The sequence below is a fragment of the Platalea leucorodia genome (genome assembly GCF_965183815.1).
Source record: "Platalea leucorodia genome assembly, chromosome: 6".
Classification (NCBI taxonomy): Eukaryota; Metazoa; Chordata; class Aves; order Pelecaniformes; family Threskiornithidae; genus Platalea; species Platalea leucorodia.
In genome coordinates, this window is record NC_138828.1 from 50,540,099 (window position 1) to 50,555,214 (window position 15,116).

Below are 15,116 nucleotides of genomic sequence, written 5' to 3' on the forward strand. Positions count from 1 at the left end.
TCTGTTACAATCTTCCATCCCACTGCCTCTTCCCCAAATTCAGCCTTTCAACTAGATCACATTTTCCCAATTACCATGAGCTTAGCTCACCGGCCCTAGTCAGCTCTCCTTGCCAAACCGAGTGAGTGGTCAAGGATGTTCTCGCCTCCCCCTCTCCCTGCTCCAACAGGCTCTGTCTCTACCCACAAGTCCCACTGACTGGAACACCAGCCCTCGGCTAGAAATACCCAGCAGCTTTCCTGGCACTGCGAAGGAATTTACTGACTTGGAGTAAAATGCAGCTCTTGTCCCGAGAGGAAAGGACTGACGGGAATATTACCTCTTTCCCTAAGCCCTACCTCTATGTCTTCCTAAATGACTGGTTACTCATCGTAGCTTAGCTTTGATTTTGTTTTGCTCTACTTTAAAGACTATTGGAAAAGTTGTAGAATCATTTTTCCTTTAAAGGGCCAAGAAGGATCAAGACCGGAACCTATTAAATCCAAGGGAAGAGCAACCTCCACGACAGGACTTGTTCACAGCAAAATCACTAAGAATTCAAGGAACGTTCCTATTCCCAATTACTTTGAAGTACATTAACAGAAGTCCTCTCAGTCACTTACAACTTAGAACTGTGCAGCTGCTTGTTGTAATTCACAACCTACATGAAGAAACCTACATATAGGTTTTTGTAAATGTTATTTTTAGATATGTTTAACGGGGGCCTATTTAGTTTTTCAACAGGAGCGGGGGTAATAAATCTGCCTGGAACTGAAGTTTCAATCAGCTAAAATAGACTAACCCTTTCTCACAAAACATTTCCACAAGAGAGAGACAAGATTCCTCCTATTCGGCAGGCAGTCATCAGAGAACTCATCTATAATGTTTAAAATGGCCTCCTCTGCATAACTTTCGAACGTGCATTTCGCACGTCTCAATCACTACTCTTATTACCTGGCTATATGGTATACAATGCTTTAAAGCAGCTTCTTTTCAACTTCAGGTGGCAAGGCAGATGGGGAAGAAAAGGAAGAGTAGTATTTTGAGGAAAAGGGACATAATTAAAGTTAAAATTAATTTGCAAAAGCTATCAGATCCTAAACAAATAATACACATAGAAAAGCATGATACAATTTAGGCAACAGTATTTAATTCAACTTAAAAAAAAACCCAAACCTCTGGAAGTGAAGATCAATTTGCTAACGTTGTTTATGCTACAAAATTTAAAAAGAGTTTTAAGTCTTGTTTTGCAAGCACCCTATAGTCATTTACCATTCCATCTTCCTTGGGTCTTAAAAAGACTGCCACAAGCTGACACATCAACAAAAATGTTTTACAATTTTGTAAAAGCCTGTTCCACAGAATTCAGAGTCAAGAGATACAAATTTACTATTTGCTAACATATTTTAGCTGAAGTCTTGTAATTAACTCAAATTGATATTAGAGTTAAGAAGTGAAACTTCTCCAGTGCCACAAATCTAGGTTTCCACACTGATTAAATGTGGTACGCACATAGCGCAAAGGAAGCCCACTCTAATTTATGGCCAGAAAGAGGAAAGCAGACTATTCAGAACGTAGCCTTCCTTTTGCACTGATTGTTACAGCCCCAAATATGCCTCAACGGCTCCCCCCTTAGGGAGCTGCAGAAAAAATTTTGCAAGCCTGGTCCCTTAGTCACTCAGCTTCAAGGTCAGAATACAAAATTTATTTTGAAACAGCTACCGTGTTGATATAATTGCTTTACCTAATGCTCCATATAAAAAGTTATAAAATGATCAGGAAAAAATTGACTGTATTCTAAATATGCGTCCTAATTGTATGTAAAAAATGAAATGGCTGTTTTCCACAGTTTATGCCCTAAGTTATAAAAACAGTTTAGGTTAGTTTATAACCTAAACTTTAAGAACTCAAGTTAAGAAGAAACGTACGATGACACTACTATCATATTACCACCATTAGTAAACATATCACATTCTGAATCTTCTTCCTGTTGGCAAAGATATGAAATCAAACTATTTACAAGAACTGTTTCTTTTCTCTGCCCCTTCAGCAAGGGAAATGTAGCACCACGTAGAGCTCATAAGTGATCTGACCTTTCTTCAGCCTCCTCTTCCTTAGTTTTCGAGATGCTCAGAGCACTACTTTCAAATTTGCCTGTGCTTCAGCTACTCAAGTTTGCATTTCTAACATAGCCATACTATGTTTTAGTTCTAATAATGGACATATCTAACTTTGAGACAGTTCGTTATGCCACACACAGTAGTGAACAGTAATTCAGATTTGGAAGTGGTATTCCACACTAACGTTGCACATAAATTACAGATAAAAACATGAACTGAAAAATTACAAGGTGAAATTCTTTTAGCAAGGGAAGTAAAATTCTTTGGTGAGCATAGAGACAATGCACGGAATCTGTTTCTTTGCATTAAAATCCTGCCGAGTTGAGCAGGACTCATACTCTGCCACTCTGCGATTTACACGAGTTAAAATCTGCATAAGTTCAAGTTTCCTTGCATGTTCCTTCAGCATTTTACACAGTGACTGAATAAACCAGGAGCCTTCAGCTGAATTCCTCCAGGAGTAATAGCCTGTGGAAGAGAGGTGTCAAATTGATCAGATGTAGCAGTCTGATATGGGACAGGATAGTAATCAGGGGACAATACATTGTTTCCAATAGCAATCAATGTTTTAAAATAAAAACTCAAAACCACTAACCGACAAAATTTAGATTTGATAATCTCCCCAAATTCCAACTCAAAAGATTTTTTTGAATCCTCTCATCTTTTCTAACCTAAGAAAACTTTTAAGTACGTAGAAAATCAAAAGGCAGGAAAACTGTTTGCTGCTGCAACAGTCTTAGCCATTCGTCACTTACAACTTCTTTATAGAGTACACGTATATGAAGGAGAGGTGACAGTACAGATGGAGCCAAGACGCAAAATGGATTTCAGCGTCACTGTCTTCAGGATTATGTGCATGAATTAAAGACTGGAACCTACTTCTGCCAACTGATAACATAAAGGGCGTACTAAGGGCTCTGCCACTACTAATTTTGCTTAAGGATGCAATGAAAACAGAGTCGATGGGCAAATAATATGCTGGTGTTTATCCCGCTGCTGTATATGCATCTACAGATATCTGATTGTTTTGTTCTCTCAGAACTACTAATACCTTTTACTGCCTGCTGTAAATTATTTGCACAACTCAGATTAACTGAATTTATAGCAGATGAACATTTGAGGATTTGCTAGTCAGAAAGATGTATATTCAGGGTTTGGGTTTTTTTTTTTTTGTAGGAACTGAGAATAGCAACTACCTCGAAAAGAAATCAAATCAGGGGAGAAAAAACGATTGAGGGAAGAAAATTCATATTTCCATGGAAGAGAACAAATGAAGTAGTCACCCACTGGCTGGATACAATTGCAAATTGTCATTTATAATATCAATACAAGCTGATATATAGACACAATTTCAGGAACGAAAATTTCTTTGCCAGTCTCTCACCTGGGGCTGTAGAATATGCGTATAGGAAATCTGCTTCTACAGGTATTTTTTGACACATTGTTTCTTCCGATCCACTGTCTGCCTCAATACCGGAATCTAATTCTGTCCCTCTACAAGCCTATTCGGTGGAAAGAAGAATTGAAAATAAAATAAAAAAGAAATGAGAAATAAAGGCAGTGATCATGATCAGAATACTGATTTTTTTTTCCATTTTAAAGACAATAATATCCTGCTTAAAAAAAACCTGCAAAAATAACAAGAATTTATATGTCACATTTCCATTAGACAGACTCAGAAGAAAAGTAACTAACATTTATTTAAATCATCTACGTAGTTTGGTTAAGACGGATATTCATTCAAAGTGCATTCAGAAACTCACTAAAGTATTGGCTAGTGTTCAGAAAGATTTTACTTAATCCATAGAATTAAGATAATGCAATCTCAGCTATTACAAATACTGCCTACCTAATAGGGCAGACTGTGCCACTTTTAGACCTGAAGAGAAACTTATTCCAAAAGTAATTCCACTTAAATCAATTTTAGAAATAATTAACTTTTTTGCACTAATAATTAATGGGAAACAATTTTTTTTTTTTAAGTATCCAGCTGATTTGACGATCATTGTTCAGCTGTACATCACCTGAATGAAAAAGAGCTTGGGTTTTCCTGCTAAACTTCTGCACCTGTCACCTCTGAAAAGGCTTGTCAGTGCTTTCAGTTCAAGAGGGCCATCTGTACCATAGATTAATCCTTCATCGCCATGGCTTAGCAACACGCAAACAAAACTGCTTCGCTTGCTGTGATCTTCCTCAGAAACTTGAAAGAAAAAAAGAGAATTATATTAACTTCTTGCATTCCCTAAAAGCTTTGAACGTTTGATGCTTCCTATGTGACAAAAGTCTTTAAGAACTAATTCCCATGCTTAGAAACCTCCAACCAGTTTTCACTTCTGAACAAAAGGAGCCAGCCTGCTTTACTTCAGGAGGTTGGACACAGAAAAGCCCAAATTAAAGGCCAACCCTACCCCGTCTAATACAAGGCCACAGAACTAGGCTGGGAACACCACAAGGAGACAAAGAGGGTGTTCCCACAGTGTCTCAAAGTCTGAATGGTACACCTTGCTCATGCAGTAACGGTCAACAGTCTCGTGATCTGGATCTGACTGATGGGAAAGGATGGGGAAGTCTTACCTCTCTTTCCAATCACAGATGCTTCACCTACTCGGATTACATGGGAACTGAATGTAGCATGAAAAGTTGTTGCTGCTGCAGGGACCTAGGTACTAGCATTACCCCTCTCTCTCCCACTCTTGCCCTGTAGCAAGGTCTAGAAAGACTTTTTGAGCCCCTGAGTTTTGTACTTAAAGATATTTAAGCTTGATATAAAGTGTTTGTAGATTTATATTTTTTTTCCTATCTTGTGGTATGCAAAGAGCATAGAACAGATGTTCTCTGATGTCTTTTGTTGCCTGACATTGTGTGGATTTTACTTGAGGACCAAGATGATTCTTTTAAATATATAAAAAGATACAAACATGGTTTAGAAGAAAGGATCCAAAAGGAATTCTGAGTGGGAAACTCAAGAAGATGCAAGAGTTTGTAGACGAAAAGTTTAACAGTCTCAAAAGCTGAAGTCTGCTGTTTAGAGCCTGCCAAAACACTGAATTTCTGTTCTGGAAAAACTGAACTATTTAGATTTTTCTCAAGCGATGCACACTCAAGCATTTCTACAATCTATGGACAAGCACTGCATCTAGAAGAGTCAGGACAGGCTGTTTTTTGGGAATCTCTAGTTAGGCTGCAGTCTGTAGTTTACACTGGCTATTTGGAGGCCTTATACCACAGGTAAGACAGAAGCCTTTCCACTTTTAGCTACTGTCAACAGACAGGCTGCAACTATACTAATAAATTAACAATGCCTGGGAGCATTCTCTAGCATAAACATTAACTGGCACTCAAGAACCTACATTTTGTTAGCAAACACTTACATTAAAAAAAAAAAAACAACCAAACAAACCAGGATTCTTGCAGGCTAACTGGCTGTTGGGAATAATCCCTGGAATGCTTTTACTGTTGAACTGTGACCTGGAACAGTCTGGGAGAGTGCTAGTAAGCATGAGCCACAGTCATGCCAGAGAACCTTCCAACAGTTAACTAGAACAGACTCTGTTCCAGGGCTACAGATACCTCCAGGCACCGTTTAATTTACTGGTCTAGATGTAGCCAAGTCCAAACAACACAGGACTAACACAAACAGCAGTATAAAGCTCTCGCTTGACAGAAGGGTGTTTTGTTTCACAAGTCAAACAAAACACGAGTTGCTTCTCTAAAAGAGTAATTCAGTCAACACACACTTGCAGTTCTGGTCCCTCGATCAGAACCCCCCCTGGATCAGAACACCTCTTGGGCCACACCACTAAGCATATAGCACAGAACCCCTCTACCCAGTTAAGCAGGTTTCTTTCCAACTCACAGAGCTTCAGTGATCCCAGGGTCAGAACATAAATCAGTCTGCATTTAAGTTTCAGCCTTTTTTCCAGCCTTCTTTAGAAGATGAGAAAGGTTACGGAGACAACAGTCATGGCACAAAAGACGGAGAGACAGCAAAGATGAATAAACGTAAAAACTATGATGTACATGTCATCGTTAGCAATAAACCACCGGGAGGTGTGAAATATCATCTAAAAGAACCATGGAAGAAGAGATGTGAGGGCTAGAGATGTATTTAGAAACAGTGGTTGATTTAATAAACACACTGAACATATTATTACTTACCATTTTTCAATAGTTTAAAAATGTCCCCGCATGAAAGATCATTGTTGATCTTTATTTTATATCCCAGCTTCATAAAAACTTCTCTGACACTTGCAGCATCTGCATCTGTACCCGAACGGGGTAACATCCCTATACATAAAAGAAATGCATTCTTTTTTAATATGATATAGATGGCATGGTCTGATTGAGCCAAATTTTCTTCTCACTTATACCTGTATCAGTCTGGGAATATTATTCCATTATTCCAGATCCACTCTAACAGAAAAAACATTGCACTGTTATACATGCACACCATCTCCCTCTCTCTGTACCTATATTGTAGATTTATCTACTCCTTATTTTTATATCTACCTATCTATATAAAGACATAAAAAACTATGTCATTTGCAAAACAGAAATCATGACTAAAAGGTAAGACGGACTTGTACTATCAATTTTTCTCCCCATTACTGCTATACCCTAACGTGTTTCCTGTAGGCGTATTTGGAAGAATGCATAGAAATGAATCACACCCATTCAAACCACTTAATTTTAGATTGCAATCAAAACTGGTCTGCATATTTAATTTTGAATAACACATGCCACTAATTTATCTAAATTAAGGAAAAAACTTAAAAAATGTGAAAGTGGTACCGGTGTGTCTGTGGAAGTTCTTATTGTTTATTATTACACATTCCCCCATCTCCGGATAATCCATTCTGTAACTGTGGTCTGGCAGAATTCCAGAGTCCATAGACTTGCTAGCAGGTAGGTTCTTTCTGCATAGAAATCAGACAAACTTTAGGTGTTAATTTCTGATCTCTCTTCTCTAGTTTCAAAATAATAATAAAAATAAGGTTATTTTAGCAAAATTGATGAAACTGGTAAGGTTTGCTACTTGTTCCCTAGAAGTTCCCTCAGCAAGTTTGCCAATGACACCCAGCTGAGTGGTGTGGTTGATAACTCTAGAGGGAAGAGATGCCATCCAGAAGGACCTTGACAGGCTTGAGAGGTGTGCCTGTGCGAACTTCATGAAGTTCAGCAAGGCCAAGTGTAAGGTCTTGTACCTGGTTCGGGGCGATCCCAAACATGGATACAGGCTGGGTGATGGGTGGATTGAGAGCAGCCCTGTGGAGAAGGACTTGGAGGTATTGGTGGATGAAAAACTGAATACGAGCTGGCAATGTGCGCTAGCAGCCCAGAAAGCCAACTGCATCCTGGGCTGCATCAAAAGAAGCGTGGCCAGCAGGTCGAGGGAGGTGATTCTGCCCCTCTACTCCACTCTGGTGAGACTCCACCTGGAGGACTGCGTTCAGCTCTGGGGCCCCCAACATAAGAAGGACATGGACCTGTTGGAGTGAGTCCAGAGAAGGGCCACGCAGATGATCAGAGGGATGGAACACCTCCCCTGTGAGGACAGGCTGAGAGAGTTGGGGTTGTTTAGCCCAGAGAAGAGAAGGCTCCAGGGAGACCTTATTGCGGCCTTCCGCTACTTAAAGGAGGTCTACCGGAAAGATAGGGAGGGACTTTTCATCAGGGAGTGTAGTGATAGGACAAGGGGTAACGGTTTTAAACTGAAAGTGGGTAGATTTAGATTAGATATTATGAAGAACTCCTTCACTGTGAGAGCAGTGAGGCACCGGAACAGGTTGCCCAGAGCAGGTGTGGATGCCCCATCCCTGGAAGTGTTCAAGGCCAGGTTGGATGGGTCTTTGAGCAACCTGGTCTAGTGGAACGTGTCCCTGCCCATGGCAGGGGGCGTGGAACTAGGTGACCTTTAAGGTCCCTTCCAACTCAAACCATTCTATGATTCTAAGTTATGTCTGTGAAATCAGTTGGTAGATCTGATCTAAGACTAGTGAAGACTGTACTTGCCCAGAGGTTAAAATAAATAAAACTGTTTTGTATAGCTATGCTCCCAAATAAAATTTTTGTTTCAAGTTCAGTAAAATGTGCACATACACAAATAATTAAAAAAAAAAAAAAAGTGAAGTTATTTGTATTTGTAGTAATCTTCTGTGTAACTTGTAACAAGCTTAAAATTTAAAGAATCAAGGAAGAACTATGTCTAAAATGATAATGCCTCTGCACAGGAGAATATGAAAAATTAGTTTAAGGAAACCAATTATTACATCAACAAGAAATCAGTTGGGTTTTTTTTACTATCATCTTTTGAAAGCTATGTACCTGGAGGCAAGATCAGCTTTGAGATTGTAAATCTATTCTGAATTCTAACCAAAAGTCGTATTACCATTGAATTTTCACAAGTAAACATTCAAAACTTAGAAAATGACCAAGACTCTATATGCAGCTGTAATTCTGCCTTAATGAGCACACCAACTACACCACCACTCATGACTCTGCAACAGCTGTCAATTTTACTCAGTCCATACATGCTGAAGTTGGTATGGATTTTCTCATTTAAGCACACGGGTAAGAGGTTACAAGATTGGGGCCCGCTATCATATTGTATTCTACAAATAAAAAGTCTGTAACGCTCTTAAATCTAATTTTCATTGAAATACTAAAAAAGAATGACTTCGGAAACAAATTAAGTTCCCAGAGAGAACGTAATCTGAGGATAGTGCTACACCAGCATAACAACTAGCTGTCAACCAGGAAGAACAGGTCTGCATTTCCTCCCTTCCACCCCTCTAAGTTCCACTCGCGCTTGTGCTTCTGCACATATAGCTCTACAGCAGGTCAGCTCAAGCAGCTGAACCGGCTGCCACCGGTTCAGGTAAGCTCTAGAAGCAGTTCAAGCAAAGGGGAGAACATTTAGCCCAGGGTGAGACAGAGAAACCTCTTTTCAAGAACAGCTAACCACTTGATAATACTGTTAAGCCAAATCTAACTGCACCTCAAGTGTTTTGCTTTTTAGTTCCTTGTACATACATATGGCCTGTTTTGTCAGAGACTGTGTATTCTCAAAGTCAGTACAACAACTGTTAGAGTTGTTTATGGTTATTATAATTTACCATAATTGAAACTTTTCCTTTTAGCATTATTTCTTCTATGGCTCTCATGTTCTGTTACAGCACAAGATCCCTCAAGACTTAAATTGAAGACTTAAACCAAAAGTACCTCACTTACCCTTTGGAACCAGGAATAGATTTTGCATCTGTCAGATCTTGCCCCAAATGTGGTCCATCTCCTATGTCTGCCATTATGGCTCTCAATTATCAGCTTGAAAACATAAGAAAATAGAAATATATGACAGTTAATTTTCATATGAAATAATATCTTCAGATTGCTTCATTTTTGTTAGGTTTCCTTAAAGCCTTACATAATCAGAGAACAATATTTTAGAATTACAGAGAAAACAGGAATGTTAAAAGGAGATATTCACACAGAATAACTTTAGCCTAGGAGTATTAGTATTGGTAGGCAAAAATTAGCATTTCTGAGTAATCCCTATGTACCTTATATTTGAAAGAAGAACATGAAATATTTTTCTAAATTATTGTGTTCTAAAACAATGGGAAAAATAGCCTATAGATTCCTGTGACCAAATGATTGAAAATGCCTACAAAAAGCAGGATAAGAGACAAACAAAATCGAAAACAATCTTTAAAATAATAATAATTAAAAAAACCCAACAATATTGTAATGTCCCTACATGCATTAGTAGCATTTTAGTATTATGAATCTTGTGTCATATACGGCTCCTTCCATCTCAGTAAGACAGAAACTGAGATCCAAAACCAAGCAATACAAGTTATCGGATGTGCACAAAGACTAACACAGAAGATTAGATTTTGGGTCATAGCATTTTGAGAAATAAATAATTTCTCTGCATTCCATTTCAAATGAAACATCACTGCATCCAATCCTAATTGGTGTATGTGAAGGCAATTGCAATATAAATAACATAAAACTACAACACTATAAACTTCAAATAGTTGATGAAATGAACTCTATGCTGCGGGCTACTTACTTTTGATCAGAACACAGGACAAGAAACGATGAATGATACCAAGCCAGAAATCAATTTAAAAGCAATAAACGTCCCTCCCAATTACTCTCCGTGTACTCATGGAACACATTACCACAAGGTACCTTTAACTCAGGATTCAGAAAAGGATTAAGCATCAGAAAGTTAAATTGCCAGATGAGACTAAGTAATAAATGCTTAGAAGTGAAACAAATGCTGGACCTCAAGAAATAAACGAGGCACTACAAGGCAAGAATTTTAAAGAAACTTGCTTAGCATGTATATTTGTTTATGGTAAACAGGGATGTATAAATAACCAGACCAAGTAGTAAGATTTGCTGAAGATTCTTATTTAAGGCTTAGGTTCTTTGGTGGCAAACTATATTTGTCATCTTACACCATGATATTATAAGTCTCTCAACTTCATATCTATACTCTAGCTAGTACACCATGAACATCCATTTTCTGTGGCAACAATTACTGATGCATCAGAAGCACTAATCCGGGTTATGTATAAACCTCTTTCTTTCCTTGTTTCTTAAAAGACTTTTACTTATATTTTTAGTGACTTTGAAAAATCTTCAAGGTTACTGTGGATACTATTTCTTTGTATCTTGGAGCACTGATGTAATTAAGAAGTCTTCTTGCTCACAGAATTATTCCAGACTTGAGAACTGTATCATGTAAATTAGCAGCAAACAGGGAATTTCCTGAAAACCAAATTACAAAAGTATCACATAAGCTTGATATTTTAGAAATAAAATTTCTAAAATACATTATTGCTTTATATTTCAGAAATTTACTTTAAAGACAGTATCATGGGGCAGGAACTACATCTACGATGCTGAACTTGCCTGCCTAGCACCACGATCTGGATTCACTCATCGTAACTCCAAACTCTAATTCCTTAAAGGTTCCCTATGTGAAAAAAGACACAAAGGGTAATTCAAGCACCTAAGACCTGTGCCACAACAGTGATCCCACCCTATGCCTTACCGTTGTGCACGAGCATTTGCATTGACAACAAAGTCTAGCCTAGAGTGACAATTGCTGTGTCCACCCAGCTGTAACTGAGAAGCAGGGCTTCTGATCCCTAGGAAGTGGAAAGAACGGCTTTCACTGACAAGAACGCTGGAAGTTCCCCCGCTCCAGCAGAGCCCAGCTTCCAGGAGTTTCTATGCCTCTTTCAACCCTGTCCCTACCACAACCATCCTTGGCTGGTTCCCAGCTGTCCTGAGCTCTCAGCCTGACACTTTTGAGCAAAACTTTATTTTCTAGGAAAACATCCAACCAGACTGACGCACAATTCTGATGCAACTCATGCTGTTCCTTCTTCTGGAGAAGCACTGTGTGCAGAAGCACAACCCAAACCCTTCACTGTGGCTGGGATTAATAGGAGAGACAGGGAAAAGGTTAACTTTCTTCCTTGTTTGTTCTTTGTCTGCCAACACTAATGAAGAACCACACCATATATAAAAGCACAGTATCACGTACCAACTCCATTATCGAAACTAGCCAGCAAGTGTGCTGAGAGCAGCATAGCCATGTCAGCACAGAATTCAACTTCTGCTACCAGCTCTCTGGCAAACAGATGAGACCTTGGAATCATTAGGGAGGGTAAGTGGATCATTAGGCTGCCTTGGGTTCACATCAGGTGTGCTCCAACCAAACAGTTGCATCCCATTAGGCACTGGTGTTAGTAAGCTGGTGGGAGTAACACTGGTAAACAGCAGCAGACTTATGTAGGCAAACTGGAGACCCGACAGACTGGGACCCCGAATGCTTCTATAACACAAATGTTAAAGCATGCTGCAAACAGTAAGAAAGATCTTCAACATTTAAGTGACCTTAAATTAAGACTTATCTCCTTGACCCTTCTGCAACCTTAAAACTTTAAAACTGCTGTCCTTGATCCAATGCCAAAGAAACAATGAAATTTGAAGTGGCTAGCAAAACCTACAATTAAAATGAACCACAGTACTTTATTTCTGAAAAATTTAAAACACATTTTGTAATATCATATCATAAAAATATTTCTCACTAAAGCCTTTGCAAGCCTAGCTCACAGCCCACAGTTTCAATTATTTAATAAAGTGTTTAATGAGGATTGTTTACTGCATTCTCCTGCATCATGATTGGAGCTTGTCTAAGAGTCTTTACAGAACCTAGAAAGACAGTGAAGAAAAACTGGATATAATACGTTAGGTATTTAAAAAAACCACGCCTTATCTTCAGAACAGAATCTGTAACTCACCTCTAATATCCGTCAATTTCTGAGCACCTTAACGCACCGAGTCACCTGCACTTCTTTAAAGAACAAAAGACATCCACAAAGAGAGATCTGTTTTGTTGCTAGGCACTCAGAGGCACATTTTAATCAGCAGTTTGTTTTCTGCTCTAAAGCACTAGTCAGGGTAACAGCAATGCTCTCTGGAGGACAGTGCTGATTCTAACAGACTACTAAGAATTGCCTCATCTTGGTTTAGGTAATGCAATGATGTCATGTTCTGTCAAGCAGAACACACATTTCCCTATAGAGGATGATCTCATGTTGTTAGGGATGGGGGGGGGAATCAGGACAAGGTATTAAGAGTTTAATTAAAAATTGTTATTCTGCTCCTTGATATTCTTTTCTCTGAAAGCTTAGGTAAGAAGGGCTTTCAACTGTAAGGAAACTTAAAAAACAAGTAGCTGAAATGAGCAACAGCGTTTTTCTCATCTAGCAGAATGTGTTCTGTAGGTTTTAAGATGCTTATTTTACAATATTTTATTTGAAAAAAAAAGTTTTAAAAAAGCCCTATGAGACAGAGATAGCAGATATAAAGATGATGCTACAATGATCTTTACAGGTACTAAGTGAAAAATAAAGTGGTTCAAAAAGGTCCAAAACTATGCTCAGTAAACTACCAAAAATGATCAAAGTTTCCCTTTATAGAAATAAAAGCAAAAATATATTTTTCCTCATATAAATGCAATTGTTCCCATGCTTTTCTTTTGATAGGAAAATGATAAATAAAACAATGTTTTTTACTTATTCTACCCAGACCTAATGAAAATACATTCACATCATCATATATCACCGCTGTCATAAGAATAATCAAGTTTCTTTTTAAAGCAATACTTGCGTGAATTGTGAACCACACAAGACAAATTAATGATATAGTGACAAAAATAGCACCAAAGCTTCTCAGACAGGGAAGGAAGCAAATAACTGAATTGTCTCTAGTTACCAGCTGTATCTTGAAATATGCAAACCACAGGAGACAACACATGTTCACTATATGTCAGCTGCTACAAAGCAATGATTGTAGCAGTATTAAAATACATATCCAAAACAGGAACCAGCATCATAAAACATGTCCTTAAAGATTAGAAAAGGGCAGTTTTCCTCACATGACTGCAAGAGAAAATGTCAGGCATTCAAAGAAGGTATTTTATGCACCTAAATATATACATGGCACATTCTGATACTAATGCAGACACGCCAATTAAGAATTTTCCATTCTACCATGTATAATGATAACTGATAATTATCTAATTAATAACAGAAGGAAAATATAGAAGCTGACTGCATGAAAAAACTAAAAACATTTGAAATATACCATTATGTTTTCTACGTGGCATTATCCCACTGTTAAATACCGCTACCACTGAAGGAAGCATGCCAATACTGTGACAGCCCTTCACATTACTTCTGGTCTGGATGCGGTTGTTGGAAAGCACTGACACTGGGCCAGCACTCTGATCTTCCAAAAGCAAACAAACTTTTAGTTAGTCAGCATTAATCTGCAACATCAGCAAGACCTGAATTTATTCTGAGAGTAGATGGGACCCTTCCTTATTCCTTCGCCTACACCTATTAACCGCATCACTACTGCAACAAATATTAAGGACCCTGACAAGGCTATTACGGGAAAGGTGTGTTATTTTCAAACGTACCAACTGACGAGAAGCAGATAATTAAAGAATTACCAGTTGGAGGGCAAAAGACTAGATTACCAGCACTATCCTTCAACCTAGCAGGGAGCAGACTGAGGACACCTTGGACAGGGCCTCGCACACGCTGTAGAAAGATGGTCACAGCGCCTGTCAGGGCCTCGAGGAGGCTTTCTCTGCGCTGGCAGACGAGGACAAGGGAGGCGAGCGTGCCCACCACGGCCCCCGTCGCCCCGCTCTCGGGATGGTGCCTCTCCGCCACCGCCCGCTCGCTCTTCGGTAGCGACCGGGTGGCTGCAGAGCCATCTTCCAGATGAGGTTCAACCCGCCGTATCCAAAGCTTTATTTTGGTAGATCCAAATGCAGTTTCAGGCCCTATGTTTCCAGTTAGTTAACAGTCTATCAGAGGGATGCCGGAAAGCGGTTTAAAATGAAAGCACTTTTTTTTTTCCCCCTTGTTCTTTTGTTTAGTCAGCTTCTCCACAAAAACGGGCTCAAGTTAGCAAACAGCCTGCCCTAAGCTTCTGGATAACGAAGATGACTTACTAGCCAAGCCCCCCGCGCTCTCCCTCTGGGGAGGGGGAAGCGGCCAGCGCCGGGGCGGCGCCGCGGCCGGTCTCCTGCCGCCGCGGCCGGGGACATCCGCCCCCAGCAGCCAACCGCCCCGCCGCCGCAGCCCCGCCGTGGCGGGAGCCCCGCGGGCAGCGGGAAGGCGGCTCTCTGAGCCAAGCCCGCCGCGGGAGCGGGGAGGCTCCCGCTCCCCTCAGCCGCCTCCCTGCGGGAGAGGCGCGGGCGGCCGCCCCCCGCCGGACCGAGGCCCCGCGGAGCCGGAGAGCCACAGCATGGCCCTTGGGCGGGCGCCAGGCAGCCCTACCCCATCCCCACCGCTTTGTTCGGCCCACGCCGCCGCCACCCACCGGCCGTGCCGCCTGCCTGCTCCACCGGCGCTGCGCTCCGACCCGCCTTCCCCCGGGCTCAGCTCGGCGCGGGGGGAGGGCCGCCGCTGTACG

The 15,116-nt window shown here is 40.2% G+C and overlaps 1 protein-coding gene across 3 annotated transcripts; it reads right to left on the reverse strand.

The window, feature by feature from the left end:
• Positions 1-1,153: 1,153 nt before the first annotated feature.
• CASP3 (caspase 3) lies at positions 1,154-15,098 on the reverse strand. 3 transcript variants are annotated; one of them, XM_082316434.1, is made up of 9 exons: positions 15,024-15,068; positions 12,425-12,477; positions 9,330-9,422; positions 6,891-7,015; positions 6,254-6,386; positions 5,956-6,023; positions 4,124-4,299; positions 3,484-3,601; positions 1,154-2,567 (listed from the first exon to the last, which is right to left on the reverse strand). In XM_082316434.1, exons 3-9 carry the CDS (start codon positions 9,401-9,403, stop codon positions 2,341-2,343), a joined length of 921 nt encoding a protein of 306 aa, XP_082172560.1. In that variant the 5' UTR covers positions 9,404-9,422; positions 12,425-12,477; positions 15,024-15,068; the 3' UTR covers positions 1,154-2,340. The 3 variants fall into 3 exon arrangements, with proteins under 3 accessions (XP_082172560.1, XP_082172559.1, XP_082172561.1); XM_082316433.1 differs by lacking the exon at positions 12,425-12,477 and having other exon boundaries at positions 15,024-15,098; XM_082316435.1 differs by lacking the exons at positions 5,956-6,023; positions 12,425-12,477 and having other exon boundaries at positions 6,258-6,386; positions 15,024-15,098.
• Positions 15,099-15,116: the final 18 nt, after the last annotated feature.